The following is a 23555-nucleotide window of genomic DNA, read 5'->3' on the forward strand; positions in this document are numbered from 1 at the left end:
TTAAAAATTGAAAACTTCTTTGAGCCTATACAGGGCAAGTCCATTGACCCCTGAGGTAGAAAACAGGAACTTGGGTGCGGAAGCCAAATGGCCTAGGTTCAAATTCCCTTTCTCCCATTTCATAGCTAGTGACCATGGGCAAATCACTTAACCTCTATGCCTCATTATGAGGTTTAAATGCACTTATTTGTATAAATAGTGCCTGGCACATACTAAGCTCTGTGTAAGTGATTGCTGTTGTTTCTGCTTGGAGCTTTAATAAGTTATTGTTAATAGAAAAATGACACTAATGATTTTCCTTATAGAGTAACAAAGGCACTTTGAGTCTTTTACATTTTCAGGAATGTAATAAGACTTTTTTCATTGACAGTCAGTGTTCCCTGTTACCAAAATTTACTTTATGAATATAAAGAATTGAATATCTTCAAGACAGTACTTTTGCTTAAATGTCAAACCATTATTTTCCCAAGGCACATCAAACTGGCTCTGCATAGTCCAGGCCTCTAAAGCTTGTGTGCACACCCTAGGTAGCATGTGAGATACATTTTGTAAATATAGTTTTTTAAATAATGCTTGAGACTTCCCTGGCGGTCCAGCAGTTAACACTATGTGCTCCCAATGTAGGGGGCTTGGGTTCGATCCCTGCTCAAGGAACTAGATCCCACGTGCCTGCCATAACTAAGAGCCCACATGCCACAACTAAAAGATCCGGCATGCTGCAACTAAAGACCCGGCACAGCCAAACAAACAAACAAGCAAATAAATAAATAAATCTTTATAAAAAAATAAGTAAAATAAAATAATGCCTTAGGAGTTAGGAAAAGAAAATATTAGAACATTTTTACCTTTGTATTATTTTTAAAAATCTGTGTAGTTTATCATGTACATAAATTATATGTATGGAACTTTGTGTATATAATTTGTTAATAAATAAGATGCATATTAAAAAGTTTTCTTATGATTTGCCCAGTCAGGTGTTTGGAGGCCATTGGAGGACAGGATGATGAAATATAGGGCCTCAGCAAAGATAGAATTTAGAACCAATTCCCTGACTTAGAAGATAAGGAAAATAATTCATAGACTGTAATTGAGTTGTCCAACTTTACATAAGTGTTCAGAAACAGGAAATGCAGTGGCTAGAATCTAATCACTGACCGAGCAGAATCTGGGTCACTCACTGGACTCGTAAACCAGAAGTGACTGTTGAAGTTCTCAGGTTGATGCTCCTGGCATATATGCTTGATCTGTGTGTGTGTGTGTAAATCTCTGACATAAGAAGCCATACTCAGGCACACCCTGTTTCCTTATTCAAGCATCTTAATTTCATCCCATTAAATCTTTGAAGTATCAGACTACCAGAAGGCATGAAGAAACCTGGGCTGAGAGTCTTCATTCCAGGAGACGTGATCTTGACTGCATGGCTGGTTTGAGGCGCATCACTCTGAACTGCAACCCGCTCATTGGTGACCTGGGTGCAAGTGCTTTGGCAGAATCTCTTAGTGAGGATTTATGGCTTAGAGGGAAATTCTAAAATTGAAAATATTGAATTTTTAATATGCTTAGCTTTTGGCATGATACTATTGTGATAGGATGTTTTAAAGCCTCATTTTACTGATAGCTTTTATTTTGCTTTTCAACTTTCTCTAAGAGTTGCATATATCCTTTACAGAAAATACAGAGTTACAAGAGAACCTATAATTTTAATACCCAGATATAATCACTGTTCATTTTGGCGTATATACTTTCAGTCTTTTTTTCTTCTACAAATATATATGTACACTTAGGGATTACAAAAATAGAATTGTAGTATACTTGCTATTTCACATTCCTGCTTTTTTCACTTAAAGATGTATCATGTAGTATTGCGTCGTATTGATGTCCCATAGTTTAATCAATTCTTTGCAATTCTATTTAGACAGTTTGCTTTTCCCTGTCAGAAACAATGTGAATACGTTGTATATACATCTCTGTGTCCATCGGGATTACTTCTGTAGAATAAGGTACTACAAGTGGAATGACTAAGTGTGACCTATTTTTAAGACATTTGATACACATGGCCAAATTACCACCCAGAAAGGCTATGCCAATTTGTAGTCCACCCCAACAGTAGATGGGAAGCCTGCCTCTCACAAACACTGGCCTGTAGCACTTGTAAAAAAATGTGAAACTACAAAAATGAGTACCTGTCCATTTTCTATGCAAGTGGGATTACTCCAAATTTTATAACTTTTTTCAATTAATTTAGTATGAGCATTTTAGCAAGTCAGTAAATTTGCATCTCCTACATCATTTTTTGTGATTGTTCAGTATTCCATTATATGAATATGCCACAGTGCACATAGCTTATCCATTCTTGTATATAAGCTTTGTCCAGTTTTTCAGTTACAAATAGTACTCTGATATATATCCTTACCTATATCTCTGACTATTTCTTTTGGTTAAATTCTTAGAAAGAGAGTTGTTGGATCCAAAGGGTATAGACATTATTTAAAGGCTTTTCTTACAGAATCTTGGCTTCATCTGATAGGACAATAACCACATTTTGTTTTATTTTGTATTCATTTGATTGACTGGTGAGGTTTACTGGCTGTTTGTATTAATTTGGCTATTTGGTTAATTATACCCTGTGTCCATTCTTCTGTAGTGAGAGTTTGTAAGGGTTGTATCATATCCTGTCAGATCCGTATGTCTGACTTGCTATTTCTATGTGTCATGGGGGTGTTGAAAGACTCCAGTTATTTTAATGTGATGGTCCACACAACACTTAAACAAAAGACTCATGATAGTTTCCTTTCATGTAATAGTTTTTAATCCCTGTGCTTTAGTGATGATCCCTTTGGTTTAAATGAGTAGGTTGTTCAGCCCCAGAACTATTAGAATTCATGATCAGTTTTTCTGGGTTTTGTCTGACCTTTTACTGCGAGGGTTCTTGACCATCCTACTTTCATGATAGGTTTTTAGTATGTATTCTCTATTCACACATTGTTGAAAGTTTTTATTATTTGTATCCTCTTAGATTTGTCTTTTTTTCCTCTAAAACTAACAGTTATTACATTTCTTCTCTTTTGTTTTCCCCTTTGAACTAGTTTCAAGTGTGATTTGGAGCTGAAGATCATGATCAAAAGAATGCAGTGCATTTCTGAGCTCCACCAGGTTTTGCTTGTGAGGTTTACATGCCCCTGCCGCCCTTGCTAATTATGAACTGAGATTCATTTTGTGATGCTTTTTGCTCATAGGTTATATACAGTTATTCAGTTCTGTAATTGTAAAATACGTTGTATGATTTATTGGTACTAAAGCCAGGGTTATCACTGCACATCCAAGAAGAGGTTTTTAAATTGGATTATGCATTATGTGTGTGCATATATGTTTCTGTTTTTTTCCATACCCAAAATTACAAACCTGCCATGACTTGTCTTGTGCAGGACTCTTCCACACGTGAGAAAATGAGAGTTGTCTATATGTTAAATCTGTAGAGTTAGCAAGTGACGTTTGTCTTTCATCGAAAGCACTTGACCTGCAGCAGTGCGGCCTCACCAGTGAAGGAGCAAAGGCTTTACTAAAGGCCCCTGAAACCAACAGAACTCTGCTCGTTCTGGATATAAGAAAAAATCTGCTTGTTGGTATGTGGTCACTTTTTTTAAATTGATGAACACATAGCAAAACAAAAACAATTTGTTCAGGTATTGACAGTTTTTTAAAACTTAATGTGTTTAACTTTCCTCATCATATACAGTTGGCCCGTGAACAACGTGGGGTTAGGGGTGTCGACCCCTACACAGTTGAAGATCTGGGTATAAGTTTATAGTCAGTGGTTCCACATCTGTGGATTCAACCAACCTTGGATCATGTAGGACGATAGTACATATGTATTGAAAACTATGCGTGTGTCAGTGGACCCGCGAGGTTCAAACCCATGTTGTTCAAGCTTCAACTGTACTTTTCTAGTGTTGCACTTCCCTTATGTTTTTAGCAGCTACTGTACTAACTAAAGTGAATTATACTTGTCAATTTTTCTTATCTCTACTCTGAATAGAGGTGAACCTAGATACTAAGCCTGCTTCCACCAAGAGCATTCTTTCTTTCCTGTGCAGCCTCTGAATTCTTGCCAGGAGTACTTTATTCATTTGTCAGATTCACAAGTAATTTTGTAATCATCTTCTGTGTGCCAGATACGGGTTTAGGGACTAGGGATAAAGCAGTGAACCAGACAGACAAAAGTCTTGCCCTCATGGAACTTACATTCTAGTGAAGGACATCAGATAGAAATGAGTAAACAGATAAGTCATATAATTTTAGAGAGTAGGAAGTGCAAAACTATCTTAATGTAAGGAGAGTGAGGGAGAGCAGGTAGGACTCCATTGGATAGGTTTGTTAGGGGACAGCTTCACTGGAGAAGTGGCATTTGAACGGAGACCTGAATGAAGAGAGGAGCAAGCCATGGAAGATGTGGAGTAAGCACATTCCAGGACAAGGAGGCAATGAGTATGTAGGCATGTAGGTGGGTGGAGTATTTAAGGAAAAGCAAGGAGGCCAATCTGGGCAGAGTACTGAGTGAAGAAGAGTGTGGTATGACATGAGGTCAAGGAGCTAGCCAGGGGTCTGCTCTTGTAAAGTCTTGAAGGCCAGAGTAAAGATGTGGATTATTCTAAATGAGTAGAGGGGTTTGAACTGGAAAAAGGCATGATCCAAATCGTATCTGAATAAGGTGACCTGGTATAGAGAAGGGACTTGGGAGGATAAAGAAGAGGAACAGGGGGCTTCCCTGGTGCCGCAGTGGTTGAGAATCCACCTGCCGATGCAGGGGACGCGGGTTCGTGCCCCGGTCCAGGAAGATCCCACATGCCGCGGAGCCACTGGGCCCATGAGCCATGGCCGCTGAGCCTGCGCGTCCGGAGCCTGTGCTCCGCAACGAGAGAGGCCACAACAGTGAGAGGCCCGTGTACAGCAAAAAAAAAAAAAAAAGGAAGAGGAACAGGGAGACCAGTTAGGAGACTATCACAGTGCTCCAAATAAGAGATGTTTATGGCCTAGGTTAGGTTGGAAGTTTGCAGCAAATGAAAAGTGGTTGAATTCAGGTTGTGTTTTGAGGGTGTAGCTCTCAAGACCTGCAGATAGATGTGAGGTATGAAGGAAATAGTAACAAGGAGACAAGTCGTTGATGATTATGTGTGCAACTGGGTAGTATCACTTAGAAGAAGGGAGCTGATGGGAGGAGCAGCTTTTGAGGGAATATCAGGACTTGGTTTGTTATCTTGGATGCCCTGGTTTGATATCTTAGATGCTCTTTAGGTATCTAAGCGTCTGGACGGTGCTCAGACTGTACTTTGTATCCAAAGGTATCCAAAGCCACTTCAGATGCAAAATGTTTCAAGTTGACCTTTGCTGCTGCCAAAATAGTAGCCACTGTGGGCAGTCTGCAAGATGGCATCTTAGGTTTCTGAGGAAGAAATTAGAATACACAAAGGGGGAAATAAGTGTATAATTATATAATGTAGATTTCATATTTAAATGTCTGGGAAAAGCAATAATTAGTTGGCTTTTGGTTTTAAATGGAAATAGCCACTCATTGGAAAATAATTACTCTAATTTCAATTCATTTTACTTTAGATCATTCTGTGATGAAAACAGTTACCAAACAAGTTCTCCAGATAGAAGGAGTGCCAAGTCAGAGGTATATAGCATGTTTCAGTTCTCTTGGAAGAATTTCTCTTTAATGGCTTGGTTTTCTTTCTTTCTTAAAAGAAAATTATCAAGGTACTTTCTGCCATCTTAAAACTAAGATTTGAGTCAAATCAAATGGCTTTTCTGTTTTTGAAAATGTTGTGTGATGCTTTAATTTAGGTTCCCAGATATGCAGATTGAAAACCTTTTAACTTTTTATTTTCTGTAACATATTATCGTTAGTCACAAATAGTCTTTTTTTTTTTTTGGTGATAAGAATGAATAGCAGGAGCAGCATTTGTGAAACCAAATCTAATATGAAACTGACTCTTTCTTGTGAGTAAATTTGAATATTGAAACAGCAAAACAATAAGGTTTAATAAAAAGCAAAATAAATTTTTTATGTTTATGATCTGCCAATTTCCCAGAAAGGGTTTTGTGGTGACTTTAGTTATATACGAGATACATTAAAATCACCAGTGGACAACACATCTTTTATTCAGGTGCCCTCTGAAAGTTTTAAAAATTTGTTGACTTCGTAACAATGAACGGTCCACTTTAAAATGGTTAAAATTATAAATTTTCTGTTTTGTGTCGTTTACCACAATTTTTAAAAAATGTGTTGTTTGAAGATTTTGGGGTTTTATAAAGGTATTAGCATAAAAATGAAAAATTTAAAAGACCACCTCTAATCCCATTATCCTATCAAGCAATATTTACATTTTAATTTTCTCTTCCTGCTGTCTATAAACATAATTCCACATAGCTTCAATATAATTTGCCATTCTTATCTTTTCATACTAAATTTAAATTCTGTGATTCATAGTTATACTTTTTAACATTGCATTCACAAGGTTTCATTGAGTAGGTCAATTTTTTAAATTGGTGAAAAATTGGAAATAACCTCAAATAAACTATTGTAAACATCTTCATAAATACAGCTTTTTTTTTTTCTACTTCAAGTTGTATGTTTTTGATTCTCTATTAATCAACTTGCTTGGACAATAGTGTATTAAATAAGTTGTTAAGAGTGTTTATGAAGTCAAAAAAAAGCTTATGATCGTCTGCCAATTGTTATTTCAAGAGTGATATTTTATTTTTTTTAAGGTGAAAATTACTTGCTTTTATTTATTGTTAAAACAACTTTATGAAATGATTTGCAATGCAAAATGTGGAAAACTGCTTTGAATAACTGGGAAAATAGCTACAGCATGGGAAAACGTATGTAAACAAACTTCACTGCCACCAAACTAGAATCTACTAATTTATCTCAGATGGCATCACAGAGTAGCAATGGCAGCTTCTGGTAAACGGAGAAACAGCAGCAAAGTCCTGCAGTGAAGCTGTGATTAATTACCAAACTGAACTGTTCACTCCACTAATCCTACAACTTCCCTACATTTATCTGTCTATACATTCCTACTTACTACAGGACAAACACCCACCGAAGTGGTTCCAAAAAACAAATGAGATAGAAATTCACAATTATAAAACAAATCCAATAGAAGGCAGTGGAGGAAACTGGGAACTACTGCAAAGTTTTACTGTCTAGTCCAGGTGATGAAAACAAAGTTTTTCTTTCAAGGCTGACCACTGTCAGGAATGAAATTAAGTATCAAAACTCTCCTCACTTCTCTAGGAGTGATTCTAGCTCTTCTTGCAAAGAGCTGAGCTGCTCCTTTTCTCGGTCTTCCTTTTGTTTCAGTTCATCCAGCACAGCCTGAAATCTGTTCTTGAGAGCCAGGTTCTCCACTTTCATGATGAGATCCTCCTGTCGCTTTGCCCTGTCCTGGGTCTCTTGGAGCTTGCCTTTCATGTTATCAATCTGTTTCTGAATTCCCATAACCAGCTGATTAGTTCCCTCGTTTTCTTGGTGGTGTTCATCTGACTCATTTAGCTTGTGCTGTAGCTGCCTTTCCAGATCTTCCTCAGTGTCAATGATGTTTATATCTTCTTCATCTTGATGCTGTGTCTCATCTTCATCTTCACTGCTGCTGCTGAGGTCATTGAATATCTCCCGAAGCTCATCATGTTCTAATGAGTCATGGCCCTGCCTGTGGCCAGACATTCCTGGGGAAGAGATATCAAGGCCTTGACTTTCTGCTTCTTTTGTTTCATCTTCAGCAATTATTTCCCAACGGGTACTGACAGCTTCAGCATCTGTGCTCAGCAACCGCTTTACTTCTTTTTCCACATCTGGAGACTCAATATATTTCTTCTTTGCTGTCTTACGGAACCTTCTCTTTCTGACATTTTTTAGAGGCAGAGTAATTCCATGGTTCCATATAAACTTTTTCTCTTTGTCCTTATCCTTTTTCTTGCTTGCTTTGGGATCAGCAGTGGCAACTGGTTCCTCAACAGGAGGATAGAGATCACCATCAGCTGTACAGACAAGCATCTGAGAGATATCAGCTGTCTTGTAAAAGGTTTTTTTATCAATGGTTTTCAAACTTTCCATAACACATGGCAGATCTACCAATTTTGACGCCAATGGGACCTGGTCCACTCTGACAATTCCATGACGCCCATCAGGGTGTAACTCAATTGTCAGTCTGTCCTTCAGGTTGACATGACCAGACTGTATCGCCCGCCTCACAGTAGAGGCATACTCCGGAGGTAGGCGTAAGATAAACTGGCTCTCTACTTCGTGAGGAGCATCATCTTTGCTCTTACTCATCTTTACTTCTTTGTGACTCAGTTTTTCTCTAATAACCACTTGTTGCACTAAAAAATTTCAGCTATTTCAACAGAAAGACCAGTTCTTTATAAACTGACGTCTTTAATTACAAAGAGTTCTAGGTAGGAGAGCAACTAAGCGTCTATTCGGAATTAAGTTCCAAGTCTTTCTAAATATGCTGTGACAATACCAGTCGTTAATGACGCATTGCCTTACTCAGGTCCATTTAAATCTGTTAGCTGCAATGCCAAGTTCCAACCTCTAGATAGAGGTTGTCCTGCCGCTGCAGGACAACGCAGGGAAAGCAAATGGCGGCTCCTACGGAATGATTTTCGGCACAGAAAGTAAGGCTCAGCAGATACTCCCAATCCACAAACTCTCCCGGAACAAAGATACGCAAAAAGCGGGGCGTAGTGAGCTCTCTTCGCCTCGGGTACTTACAATCCAGTGACGGTTATAAGTCCAGTTTCTCCGGACAGGCGCGAGCGGGAAACGAAGCCACTCAGAGAAAGGCGGCCGGGAGCCGAGAGTCTCCTTCCGAATTCCTTTGTTCTTCCCGGCACTTGGCAAAGCGATCCGCTGATTATCGGTGAAACGGCTGAGGACGGGCAACGCGAAATCTCGCCAAGAACCGCAGCTCCGAACGCCAGATTCTGCAACTCCGCAGCTCAGGCGGCCTCCGTCCGTTACAGCAGACCTAGCCGAGAAAAAACAGCTGCGTCACCACGCGAGACCGGCAGCTGCTGTGAGTCGCAACACGCCTCGGGCGGAAGTGCGAGCTGCCCCAGCGCGCGCAGGCACAACGTGCGATTAAGCTATCCGGCGTCTTGTCGTCTCGCGAGAACTTAGCCTTAAAGGGATGAAGACTTTCGCCAAGAGCTGTTGGTTTAAAAGTATTTAGAGGAAACGGTTCTAAGAAGGACATGGATTCTCCCGCGCGCCTCCGCTACCCCCTCCGCTAAAGAGAGTGATATTTTAATAATCAAATAGTACATTCAAAGAAGTTAAGATTTGTGATATCACACTAATTAGATATTATTATTAAAAATTTATATCCTATGTAAAGCAATCTTAAAATAGGTGCATTGACTTTTGCTATGATATTAGAAATGGAAGGATATATAAATAAAACGTATATGTACGACGTATTTGGAATTCTGTAAAATTAGTACAGAATAATAGGGCATCATGGAATGAGAACAGTTAAACATTTTTTTTTAGTTAGCATGATTAAACAAAGTGGAAATGTAACTGCAGTATACAAGCTCATTGAGCTCTTTTAAGAGTAATTTTATTTCTTGGGCTTTTTTTTTTGTATTTGCCTCAGTTATTTGGAGACATAGAGGTAAGCCAAATCAGTATCTGGGTATATACCTAGATCCAGGGGAGTATAGGGGTGAAATAATGGTGTGAATTGTGTCACATTTATATTGTACTTATGTATGCCTAATAAAAGATGGGAACTTTTATTAGAAATTTTTTAATCTCCTAACAAGAAAAGTGTAATTTTAAAAAATTTTAATACATATATATATATATATATTTGTGTGTGTGTGTGTGTGTGTGTGGTACGCGGGCCTCTCACTTTTGTGGCCTCTCCCGTTGCGGAGCACAGGCTCAGCGGCCATGGCTCACGGGCCCAGTCGCTCCGCAGCATGTGGGATCTTCCCGGACCGGGGCACGAACCCGTGTCCCCTGCATCGGCAGGTGGACTCTCAACCACTGCGCCACCAGGGAAGCCCTCCTATATATTTTTAAGAGGCATGTAAATCACAGAGGATCGTGTGGTGATTATCAATAAGCTACACTCTATGAAATATTTGTCCTATATTACCGAATACACTCCATTTTACCCTGCATCCTAATGCTGCTAAAATATAGTAGAAAGCAGCAGCATAGCACAGGGAGATCAGCTTGGTGCTTTGCGATGACCTAGAGGGGTGGGATAGGGAGGGTGGGAGGGAGGCTCAAGAGGGTGGGATATGGGGACATGTGTATGCATATGGCTGATTCGCTTTGTTGTGTAACAGAAACTAACACAGAATTGTGAAGCAATTATACTCCAATCAAGATCTATTAAAATAAATAAATAAAATAACATAAAATATAGTAGCTTTGAAGGATAAATATAACCATTTTAACCTATGATGTTTGTTTTCAGTAAATTCAAATTAAATATTTAAATGTGAATTTTAATATATGGCTTGTTCTAAGTAAAATATTAACACGTAGGTCTAGTTTTTGCAACCAAATGTTTCCTATAAAGATACTTGCCTCTTTACTACTGAAATATAGGGTAAGTCTCCACATTTCACTCTTTCATCCAGTGGGTTTCATTTGTTTTTTTGTGCGTTTTCTATATGAAATCAAAGGGGCAGTGAAGGTTGACAGGCTTATAGGAGGGTAAAATTGACTCACCTACCCCCCAGCAACTTGCAGCCTTATAACTTGTATTGTTTTTACATAGAAAAATTCATCTTAAATTTAACTTTTGGTCTACTTCTGAAGATTCTGTTTGGCAGAAGTCATGGGTGTATCTGTGTTTCTGTGTCCTTGAGATTCAGAAATGCCAAAGGTGTTATAAGATTCAGGAAACTTGAGTGTTTCTGCATGATACATAAAATGTATCATACTTTGGGATTTTTTTTAAACTTTTATTTTTGCATTTCTGCACATCTCAATACTTTTGTTTTAGTTAAAATAACTTGTTACTGTAGAGAACTTATGTTTTTTAAAAATGCTGGCTTATGGAAAACCTTTGTACAAAACCGATCCTCTTTTTAATGGGCTTGGCATCGTTGTCAAGTGCCTTTTTGATTCCTTTCGACGTGTGCACGTGTGACATTTGCTCTGTAGTCCTTTGGTGCATCTTGATTCCTTCTTTTCATGCTTTGTCAAACGTAGTCTTGGCCGCAAAGAAGCCTGTAAGTAATGGAAGGAAATACTCTGCTGGTAAAGAATGTTACCCTCCTGAAGCGCTACCACCTGGAGTGTCTGGTTTCCGGCCATTGTGTCCTGCAGAAAGTGCAAAAAGCAACAGGTAACCTGTTTGCATTCCCTGTCTTTTTCAGTCATTTAGAGTTCTTTATTTTGGAACTTGTATTATGTGGGTGGTCTCTGGTATTTTGTGTAGAGGAAAAAAGGTAACTCACACATGGCTTCTGCCTAATGAGCCCTCTAAGGAAGAAAAATTAAAAGTAATTGGGAGTTTCAAGTTGTTTCTCAAGTGTCACAACAGAGGTAACTCCGTGGGAGTCTTGAGGATACTAAAATGATCACCAATTGTGCATGTGAGAGAAGTTTGATTAAAGGCAGGTGTAGTTGAGCGAAGCCCTACAGCACAGAAGTAGGAATTTGGATACGTATGAATGGGAAAAAAGACATTTTAGGCATGGGAAATAGTTTAATGCAGAATGGATGAAAAATGTGCATTAGACCTATTCTAAATCAACTGGCTTATTAACTCAGTAAATCAGATTTAGTGAGTCAAACAAGCATTAGCTGATTTCTTATCCAGGGGATAGCTGTTCATAGTAATTTTTGTCACAGAACAGTAAATAAAATGGTTGAATTATAGCTTTAGGCTTGCTAAGTGAAATAGATGGCTCTAGATGATCTTCAGGTGACTTACTTGGTAGTAATCAGGAAATTGGGGATTAACAATTGCTTAAGAAAACAAAGAGAATTGATTTTAAATAGTACTTGAAGTAGTTCCTGTGTAAAATATCTGTTCAGTTGCTCATGTTAAATGGATGTTTCTAATCCCCACTGGACAACCGACTACTTTTTTGCAAATGGTAATGTGAATTGCTGTTGCATAAACTATAGTGTTGAATCCCCAGTGTTGGCACTTGAGTTTCACAGCTCTGTGGTTTCCTGTCTTCTTCCTGAGACACTTAATCGCAGGTCCATCCTCGTCACACAGGGGGGTAAATTAGAGAACGATTAATATCACCATTTAAAGAAGTGAGACTGAAATCTCAACCATCCTGAACATAGGAGCTGAAGGGGCCTCTCAGCAGTTCAGAGAGTGATTACCAAGCCAGTAGGCTGAATTCTGTTCTGTTTTCTCCGTAGCAGAGCCCTCCAGGTCCTTGTTTTGAGCTTATTTATTTTTATACACAATTCTGTATGGATACTGTTGATACTACTAAATAGTTGTATTAACTGGGTTTAACTGGTGATGTATTTACATGAAGATCTAACTTCGTTTTGTTGCTATCTTTTTAGGGGCTTTCTATTCATCAAAGCTCGTGATGTATGTAATCAGTTGGTGGTGTGTAGCTATCATATTTATGATATATAGGGCTTGAATTGGGAAAGGTGGATGGTCATTCTTCTTGCTTTTTAAACTGACAGAGCCTTACAAGAAGCATTTCCCTCTCTGAAATAAATCCATGTAAAACATGTTTGGTCGCTCTCCCAATGCAACTGTGTATTTGTGTGGATTTAGTGCACACCTGGCAGCCTTGTGGTTATGTCTGTAAACAAGGAAGCCTGTTTTCCAGTCCGCAAATCAGCTGTTACCCAGTGAAACGAACTTGACTGCCATTTCTGACCCCTCACATGGAGCTGTCATACTCAAGAATGTTCACGTTTTCAAGAAACGTTGTTTGCGGGCTATATGTACAAATTCCTGATCTGAAAGCCAATATAAAGCAACATCTCCCAAACCTCTGCTCTCTCACCAAGACCACACACATTCCCTCGCTTATGGCCTCGTGGCAAGCGAATACTGTCAGTATCAGACTCTCCTTCCCAGTGGTCTTGGGAGACTGCATAGTTGCTCTGTGAAAGGCACCACTGCTGAGGTTGAGAGAAGAGCATCTTGGGTGTCAGTCCTGGCCTTGCATTCCCAGAGAGAGGGGTGTGCACCTCGTTCTCCTGTTAGGGTTTTCCTATGCTGCAGGGTTTGCTGCTTGTTGTCAAAATGATGTCCTAGTGACTTGTCTTCTGCGTGGTTTATAATCCCAGCACAGTTCTTTATGATCTGTAGACTTTTATGGGGTTGTGGCCAGGTCAGTTTTTAAATGTTTGGAAATGTCCTATTGAACAACATTGCAGTGGCAGTGAAGCTTGCTGGGAGAATTGTTGCCCTAGTTTTGGCTTAAGGGTGGTGAGAAGATGAAATTTTTGATGGGTCAGTTTTAGTTGTGTATGTGTATGTGATTTATTTTTTTAAATTCTAATGTCTATTATTCACAGCTTAGATATGTTGACTTCCTGATTATTCATCAGTCCCTTTACTGATGTATTTTCCTCTGAAAAACTACATTTTCTTCCAGACTGTTTTTGTCTGATGGTGAAGAATAAATTTTTCATTTGCAGTATAAAGTTGATCTGAGAAAAAATGTTTACCTTGGATCTTCACTTGGCTTCTGTGAAAGAAACGTAATAAAATAATATGGGCAATTCCCATTACTAATCCTAACCACGTACAACAGAGGTCTGTACAGTAACATAGCAAAAATAAGTTCCTGTACTTTTACTTAGTCATTGCCTGTTTTACACTAAAGAGCAGTGAGAGACATTTATAAAGAATGATACCTCAGATCACTTTTGTTAAATGTCCTCTAATATTTGGATATTTGGTATCTGGCTTGTGTTGTCTTTTATACAATCTTGTCTTCTTTCTTTGCACTTTAGTGTAACAACTCTGTGGTTTCCTATCTTCTTCTTGTGACACTCAGGTCCATCAGAATTTCCTGTGACTGTGACAGTAGAGAGTCCTTCCTCCTCAGAAATCGAAGAGGTCGATGATTCCTCAGAACGTGTTCAGGAGGAGCCAGAGAAAATCCGTTTGAAACAAGAAGCATTGCAGGTACAAAGTTATCACTTTAAAGCTATAGAGAAGATTATTTTTCAAACGGAAGGCTGATTGCAACACAGCACAGCTTGTGTGAGGGTTCTGTTTTCTCCTCCCATCTGCGTTGTATCCCCTTGAATGGTTCCTTAAGCTTAGACCAAGGTGAATGGTGGACATTTGAACTCTAAGAAACTAAAATCAAAACATGTCGTTAGTAATATATTTTCCTTTGCTTAGAAGCTTAGTATTTTAGATTTAGGGAGAAGCTTAGTGATCATAAGATAAGGAAATTGAGTTCTGAATGAATACAGTCAGCTGATTCAGTGCTCTTGTTTTACAGATGAGAAAATAGACAGTTCTAGTTGAACTCTCTTTTTATAAGAGGAAAATATGGCCTCATTTTAAATAAAAGTAAAGTTGAAAAAAGTTTTGATGTTGATATTCTCCTTTCCTAAAATCAAAAATATCAAGAAGCTACATTCTATTGCCAAATAAACCTGACCTCTAATGTCATTCCATACTTTTGTTTGTATGGACAGAAAAGAAAAATTGATTTTTATAAGAAATTTTTGCACCTCAAAATTAATATATTTATTTTATTTCAACTTTAATGCAGAGCTGAACATTTCTAGTAAATAAAGGAACACCATTTGGGGGGGACCTTGTCTTTGTGCTACAAAGTCCATGTTTAATTTTTTAAAATTATTTAATATGATTTTTTCTTCGTATGAAACATGACACTTGACAGGTTTCAGAACTAATTATCCCATTATTGTAGGACTACGGGAACTACTCTTTGATTTTCAAAAGAGAAAGTTAGATTTTTATTTTTTAATTAAAATTAATGATAATATAGAGAAATTTTAAGAAAAGAACTTAGAAAATTATGAAATGTTGGAGTAGGAGAAATCTATAGTTCATGTAGAGTTACTCCCTTTCGTTTTATAAATGCGCACCTACAATTTGTAGAACGTAAGTGGTTTATTAGTAAATGGCAGAGTATGACTAGACCCTAGAGCATCTAACCCGCATTCCTTGTTATTTTAGATGTGGTGTATTCATTTCCTTCACGAATAGACCATGAGATTGTATTTGTAAAAGCAGTAATAGACAGTGGGGAAGTCCAAGAAGTTTAAACACTGGGACCACAGAATAGCAGATTCAGAATGCACTGAGAACCCTTTTAGCTCTTCTCTGTTTTGACAAGACACTACAATGATGGTATCAAAGTGTTTAAGTATATATGCACACAACTATCAAGAGATTTCAACATAGTTTTGAAAGAAGACAGGTGGAAGAGTGTGAAACTGAAGCAGTAGAACAGAGGAAAAGCATCACCTAGAATATGCACAGGGACCACGTGCAACTGAGGAGGATTCTGACCCCACCTGAAAAAGCAGCCCCATGCTCAGGTGCGCATGTAGGAGAGAGGGTGGAGTTAGTTAAAAGTGTGACCAATAGGGGAGCTCATTGAAGGGATGTGTTTGGAGGAGTGGACTCCCAGCCCCGCCCTCACCCTCCTGAAATGAGATGATTTCATTTTGAAAACAGTGAAACTGGTGAGAACTGGGGCAGCTACTGTGAGTTTTTACACCCTCGAAAATTGTGTTTGGGGGAGATCCTGTTACAGTTACTCCCCGCTTCTTCCTGCATAAGAAGCCAATCAATCGTTGACTTCAGGGAGCTTTCTGTGCTCATTCTTAAATAGAAAATAACTGTCATTTGCCTGTTAGTTGAGTAAAGCTTACAACATGAGAGAGGGGAAAGAGTGCAAACATATCCTAGTAGGACCAGGGACAATTTAGGGCACAGAATAATTTAAGAAAAAACCCTAATTAGAATCCTGAGAGAGGTTTAAAAAGAGCTAGCAACTATAAAATAAGACTAGGGTATTAATGAAAAGGAGAATGGTCAGAAAGCAAGAGAGGTCTCCTGGAAATGAAAATATGGTTGCTGAAATAAATTCAGTAGGAATTTAAAAAATTTCTCAGTATATAAAAAAGAAAGACACAATGGAAAATGTGATAGAAATATGTTAGAGAGGCTGCATCTGGGAGATCCCACATGTTACTATTAGAAAGTCCAGACCCAGAAAAAAAATGGAGGGAAGCTGTCAAAGGGCAACAAAATTCCCCACAGCTGAAAGTAGACATCAGGCCTCAGATTGAAAATAGTTATGCAAGATGAGTAAGAATAGACTCATACCTAGGCACCCTTCATTGTGAAACTTTCAAATACTTAAAAAATAAATTAAAATAGAATAAAATACTGAGAGGATACATCCATTCCAGAGAGAAAAATACTGGTCACCTAAAAAAAAAGGTTACAATCTGACTTTATCATACTTGTCATGAGCACCATGGATCCTGGAAGGCATTAGAAAGATACCTCCAAAGTTTTTCAGGCACATAATTTTCACCCTAGGGGTTTGTATCCAGCCAAACTATCAGTCATAAGTGGAGGCTGAAGAAGATATTTTGTACCCAAAGAAATTTGAAAAATTGACCTCCTGTGCTACACCTTAAGCTATTTATAGACATAATCCAGCAAAATGAGGCAATAAACCAAGAAGGAAGGTAATAGGGGATTCAGTACAGATTGCAGCTAGTCTAGAGTGGAGAGGCTTCTATTGATTGTGTGATTGAGAGCTTAGAAACACCTTGAGGCATATCGTACTTACTAGGTGTTAGGCACTGTTGGAAGGGAGGATGGAGAGGAAGAGGAGAAGGAACTTGAACTCCAGAAGAGAAAAGGCTATACGGACATAAAGCTGAAGCACACTGAACTATGGTTGATTTTTAACCTACTATTGGTGAGGAAGGGAAGAATCCACTTCAACTTGACACTATAGATGTCCCCCTTTTCAGTGACACACAGGGGTAATGACCACCTATATAATTTGTTGTCCAAACCGGAACTTGTCCAAACTCCTTACACTTCAATAGTGTAAGGAGGCATTCTAATGCTGTAACATCAGGACAACAGGTATAAACTGGAACAGCCCAAGGCGGCTTGGGGTATGTGGTCACCCTGCACAAGGGCAGTGACACTGGCACAGTATGGAACGAGGTATAGTCTATACACAGAGACACAGTACATCTGCAGTGGGCAATATTAATTTCATTGTAATAATGGCAATACTGTCTTGGTTTGCAGCTTTTATTGCCAACTTGCATGTAATCACAAATAACTAAAGTAAACTATACTTAGTATGTATTAGTATTAACTTGGTATGTACTGAAATGTATTGTGTACTAGTATGTACTTAGCATATGTTAGGCTCTAAGTGTTTTTGCATATATTAACTCATTTAATCCTCTGAATAGCCTTATGAGGTTGGTGCTAATATCATTCCCACTTTTGAGAGCAGGAAGCTAAGTCAGGGAAGGAACTTGCCCAGGCTGTACCTAATTTAAGGTTGGATCGAGGCTTTGAGTTTAGGCTCTCTGCCTGTTCTCTTAAACCTTACTCCGTACTGACTCTCAAGTAACAGAAGACTTAACTGCACATAGAACAGAATATAAATTTCAACTTTGACAACATAACAGCTGGGTTTGGAAGGTAGACAGGAGGTAGAAAAAAGGGAAGATGGTAAGAATGTCCTCATTTTACAAAGCGTGACGTTGAGAGAGCTTCTAGTTGATCAACAATGTAGGTTTTTAAGTATATGACTACAAGTCAAAGAGATCATGAGCAGTGGAATAACTCATGATGACATAACTTTACTGAGCAGTGTGGACATAGGAAAGAGTGTAGAGGAACTAAACCCTTACTTATTAGTAAGTTAGAAAGTGAACTGATAACGCCTCCAATTTAGTGAGAAAATAGTCATGTAAGAGTATTACTTGGACATGGAGAAGAATTCAAAATAACAATAGTTGGACCTCCCTGATGGCGCAGTGGTTAAGAAACTGCCTGCCAAGGCAGGGGACACGGGTTCGAGCCCTGGTCCGGGAAGATCCCACATGCCACGGAGCAGCGAAGCCCGTGCACCAGAACTACGGAGCCTGTGCTCTAGAGCCCGTGAGCCACAACTACTGAGCCCACGTGCCACAACTACTGAAGCCTGCGCGCCTAGATCCTGTGCTTTATAACAAGAGAAGCCACCGCAATGAAGAGTAGCCCCCGCTCGCCGCAACTAGAGAAAACCTGCACGCAGCAACGAAGACCCAATACAGCCAAAAGTAAATAATAATAATAAAATAATAAAAAATAACAATATTTGATGTAAACCTCATAAAAAAGGAAATCCATACAGCCGGTAAACACAGAAAAGTGTACGACTTCATGAAGTAATAAGTGAAAAGTGAGTCAAAACCAAGGAAACTACATGTCAATCAGATTGACAAATACATAAATAAAAAGTCTGGTAGTATCAGGTATTGTAGACCTGAAGTACTATGGGAATCTTCTACCCTGTTTATACTGGAGTATAAATCGACACAACTACTTTGGAAAGCATTTAGCACTCTCCATCAACTGAAGGTATATAAATAGCCTGTGAGCCAGCAGCCCTCACCCCCGCCCTGTGTAAATGCACCAGAATAACGGGTACAGCAGGATTCCTGTCCATGATTTGCATTAGCACAAACTGAAAACAAACCAAATGTCCATTAAGAGTCAAAAATTAAATAAATGATGTGTATTTGTACAGTGGGAAAACTATCCAGCAATAAAATTGAATGAACTAGAGCTACAGGCAGCAATGTGGATGAATTTTTTAAACCAACGTTGAGAGAAAGAAATAAGATAGAAAAGACTTCATATACTATGATCCTGTACATAAAGTTAGATGTTGACACAACTAAACTCTTTTGTTAGGGATGCATGCAGGTTAAAGGAAATGACTGTCAAGAAATGAGGTTGGTGTTTAACCGGGAAGAGGGAAGGAGCTTGTGATGAGAAAAGGATATGGGGGGTTTTTGCGATGCTGACAAGTATCAATACTTTCAGCTTCGAGTAGTGCTTATGTAAGTATTCTCTTTTTCTTTGTCACATTGACAGTTTTGTTCTGTGCACTTCTCAGTACACATATCGTATTTTACAATTAAAAACTGCGTAAAGAATCGGTCGCTTCTTGAGTGCTGGATGTGGGAGTGGGATGAGACCGTTTCATTTGAAGCCCTTCACTACTGTTTGCATTCGCATGTTCATTCATTCAGCATTAATTGCACATATTCTATGTACCAAGCACTCTTCTAATTTTATATGTGTTTTAACTCATGTAATTCTCACAAGAGCTCTGTAATATGGGAGCTTATCTCCATTTTATAGATGAGGAAGTTGAGGCCTAGAGTTATACAACTTGTCCAAGGTTATGTAGCTAATGGGTAGTGCCAGGCCCATTTGCCTCAGAGAATCTGAATATTTACAATATAATCTAAAAGAGAAATTTAATGACTAATTATAAGCAAAAAAATTGCACATTAAAGAAGATGACAAGTTTTCATCTATCCAGTTAGAGAAAAACACACAGTCTGTCTTTCACACACGTACATCTTATATGTACGTGTGTGGCAGGGATTTTCCTTATTAAGCAATTATTTATTGACCGTCTACGTTGTGCTAGGCACAGGTGCTGGGGATAAACACTTAATAAAATACACCCCCATCTTCAAATAACTTGCACTCTAAGTGAGGAAGTAAGACAACAGTTATAGTAGAGGTTATATACCAAGTGATACATCGCTGATGGCAGTGTAAAATCTCAGAAATCTTTTGGAAACAAGTCTGGAGATAGGTACCTCAGAGCCTTAAAAATGTTCATTTGCGGGCTTCCCTGATGGCGCAGTGGTTGAGAATCTGCCTGCTAATGCAGGGGACACGGGTTCGAGCCCTGGTCTGGGAGGATCCCACATGCCGCAGAGCAACTAGGCCCATGAGCCACTACTACGGAGCCTGCGCGTCTGGAGTCTGTGCTGCGCAACGAGAGGCCGTGATAGTGAGAGGCCCGCGCACTGCGATGAAGAGTGGCCCCTGCTTGCCACAACTAGAGAAAGCCCTCGCACAGAAACGAAGACCCAACACAGCCAAAAATAAATAAATAAACAAATGTGGGGTTAAAAAAAAAAAAAAAAAAACGAAAAAAATAAAAATTAAAAAAAAAAAATGTTCATTTGCTTTGATCTCAAACTCATTTTTATGGATTTATTGTAAGAATGTTATTCTCAATATGGAAAAAAGCCTTCATGCATAAAAACGGTTATTTTGTCTGATAATACTGAAAAGTTGGAAAGAATTTAAATCTGTAAAATGGTTAACCAGTAAACCCACTCAGTGGAATATTTTGTAGCCCGCACAAAAAAATCAAGGTTATGAATCCCCTGATTATATGAGAAATGATTGATTTCAATGTTAAATGGAGAAAAGTTGAACATAAAATTTGATATCCAATATGATGGGAGCTTTGCCCCAGAAAAATCACCCTAGCCGGTGTACAGAAGGGTGGAATGGAGAGCAGATGGAAGGAAGGAAAATTATTCCAAAGCCTTATCATTAGTCTTACTTAAGTAATAGAATATCAAGCAATTTTACTTTCTAACTTTTTTGGTTCCATATTTCCATGTAAGGGACATGAATTCTGAATATTTTGTAGGAGGAGGGTACACTTTTTCACAAAAATTGAACACTGTGTTCTAATTCCCTCCATTAGAGGGAGAAACTGTTGCATGTAATTGCACTTTGATGTGCTATTAAGAACCAGTCAGGAATTTTAGTCTACCTTCCTCTGACCGTGCTGAGGGTTTTTTGTTTTTTTGTTTATTTGTTTAGAATTTCTTTGAAATCAGTTTTAGAAGATTGACTAAACCATTATATTAAAAGTAGAGGAATTTTGCAATTTTTTCCCCTTTTTCCCCATTGAAAACTTGACTGGCTTTAGTAATGAAACATTAAAGAATTTGAAGTTCTTAGACTGTCAATTTTTTAAACATGTTCTGAATATAAAAATATATGTTCATTGAGCAAATGTTTGAAAACAATGAATAACTTCTTGAAGGAAATAAAAGCCACCTCTGCATGTACACACACCTAATCTGTTCTTTTGTCTTAAAAAAGTATCCGAAATATTTTGCCATGTCACTAACTACTCTTCTACATCAGAGAATTTGATTAAGCTTATGCATCATCTCCCAGGAAAAACGCACAGATATATTTTGAATGTAGCACTCCTGAAGCCCATTCATGAACTCTGGTTGAGACCTCTTGTCATTCTTAGTGGCTTCATAGAGCATTCCTTCAGACGATGAGCTGTTTTTATTTAAACCAGTCCCAATTCGGAGGCTCTTAGCTTTCTTCTAGGGTTTGGTTATCAACAATCTTATGACATCATGTTGGTAGATAAATCTTTGCCCACATCTTTGATTTCCTTAGGGTAAACTCCTGATGTAGGATTGTTGTTAGGTACCAAAAGCTACTCTCCAGAAAGTGATACCAGCTCCTCTCCCAATGATGGCAGGTAATAGAGTTCCTCATTCTTTAAGTGATTGTTCAAAGCAGTTAACATGTATAAATATACCTTACTGTTTTCATAAGTATAGGTATTATGATTGTTTATCACTGCATAAGAAACCACCCCAAAACAGTGGCCTAAAACAATGACAATCATTTATTTTGTTCACGAACCTGGAGGTTGAGTAGAATATTAATTCTTTTACTACACTCTTACTGACTGAAAACAATACCTATTTGACTAGCTCAGAGTTCTGTAGGTCAGAAGTCCAGGCACAGCGTGACTGGGCTTCCTGCTCAGATACACACGGGAACATGTGGGTTCCCTCCTGAGAGTGTTAAAGCACGTGAAATTTAAGTGTAAGATATTGAGCCCCAAACGTTGGATGTTCACCATAGTTTGTGTGGGCCACAGAGCTGAAATCAAGATGTCAGTCTGGCTGTGTTAGCGTCCAGAGGCTCTGGGAAAGAATGCCTACAGGCTTCTTCCGGCTTGTTGGCATAATTCAGATTCTGGAGTTGCAGGACAGAGGTCCCCATTTCCTTGCTGGCTGTCAGTCGGGGGAGAGTTTCAGCTCCTAGAGGCCTCTCGCTTGCCTTCTCTGCCGCAGCATTGGACTTCTTCAGAGCCAGCAATGGAGAGTCTCCCTCTTGTCCCTTTTGTACTTCAATTCAGGAAGAGTTCAGGTCCTTTTCGTGGGGTGCCTGAGTAGGCCACATCCACCTAAAGTAATCTCCCTATCTTAAAAGATCAACTGATTTTGAACCTTAATTCCATGTGCAAAATCCCTTCACTACAGCACCTACATTTAGAGTTTGATTGGATAAGTGGAAGGTTTGTGTACTTCAGTAAGTGGTCATCTTGGAGGCTCTGTCAGAATTCTGCCTATTGCAAGCAGTGTCCCCACTTCAAGGACCGAAGTGTCTTAGCTCCTAAAACTCCTAAGATAGTTTATCAGTGTTCATTTTATTTCAGTGACCTTGGTGAAGGGAAGACTACCACCGCCGTGAGCAGGAATGGCAGCCAGCTTCCTGAGTCCACAGTGTGGCTCTGCTACTTAGTGGTGTGACCTTGGCTGTGCTGCTCTACTTACTCTACTTCTCTGCCTCTGTTTCCCTCATCTGTAAAATAACATGGAGTTAGTGATCGTTCTTTCCTCGTAGGGTTTTTTGTTTTATAAATTTATTTTTGGCCGCGTTGGGTCTTCGTTGCTGCTCGCCAGCTTTCTCCAGTTGCGTCGAGCGGGGGGCTACTCTTCGTTGCGGTGCGGTGGCTTCTCTTATTGCGGAGCACAGGCTCTAGGCGCGCAGGCTTCAGGAGTTGTGGCACGTGGGTTCTAGAGCGTAGGCTCGGTAGTCGTGACGCACAGGCTTAGTTGCTCTGCGGCATGTGGGTTCTTCCTGGACGAGGGCTCGAACCCGTGTCCCCTGCACTGGCAGGCGGATTCTTAACCACTGTGCCAGTAGGGAAGCCCCCTCTTAGGGTTTTGATGATTCGATTATTTAATACCCAGGGAACTCCAGGAACAGTGCTTGACTGTAAATTGCTTTAAAAGTGATTACTTTTTTAAAACATGCTTTTGAATCTGCAATTATGCAATTCAGGTATGCTAAGCAGGTTCGTTAATAGGACTTCCTGCTATAAAGAGACCCACAAATAAAAATAGAATTTTTCTTTCTTGGTCGTAACTTCTTATTTCTGACTTACTATGTTATATGCATATGCCTTTTATGGTGGGCTGCCACAAATTTATGTTGGAAAGAGTGGAATTTAAATAAATCTTTGCAAATTGGATAGATTTTGATCATTCATTTCACTGGCATGGTATAATATGACCAGTAGCAGACTAAAATCTGAGTTCACTTCTGGCTCTGCCCCTAAATCCTGATGAGACCAATAGCTGGAAAGGCTTTTGGATATTATACTATGAATTACTTATAATATTGACTCTGTTTGTT

At 39.0% G+C, this 23555-nt stretch overlaps 1 protein-coding gene and 1 pseudogene across 2 annotated transcripts in view; one reads left to right on the plus strand and one right to left on the minus strand.

Moving 5' to 3' along the window:
* The window catches only part of LOC308620770 (centrosomal protein of 78 kDa-like), a 1829729-nt pseudogene that overhangs the window by 708908 nt on the left and 1097266 nt on the right, over positions 1–23555 (plus strand). The gene's annotated exons all lie outside the window — the stretch shown is intronic.
* Positions 6581–8558, minus strand: LOC308621091 (transcription initiation factor TFIID subunit 7-like). The gene has a single exon (XM_081241266.1). The coding sequence runs from the start codon at positions 8339–8341 to the stop codon at positions 7292–7294; it is 1050 nt and encodes a 349-aa protein (XP_081097392.1). The 5' UTR covers positions 8342–8558; the 3' UTR covers positions 6581–7291.

The sequence above is a fragment of the Mesoplodon bidens genome, assembly GCF_964165515.1.
Source record: "Mesoplodon bidens genome assembly, chromosome: 7".
In the NCBI taxonomy this organism is placed as follows: Eukaryota; Metazoa; Chordata; class Mammalia; order Artiodactyla; family Ziphiidae; genus Mesoplodon; species Mesoplodon bidens.

Excerpts from the sequence above, each read along its gene's own strand:
- LOC308621091 (XM_081241266.1), bottom strand. The coding sequence starts at position 8,341 with ATGAGTAAGAGCAAAGATGATGCTCCTCACGAAGTAGAGAGCCAGTTT.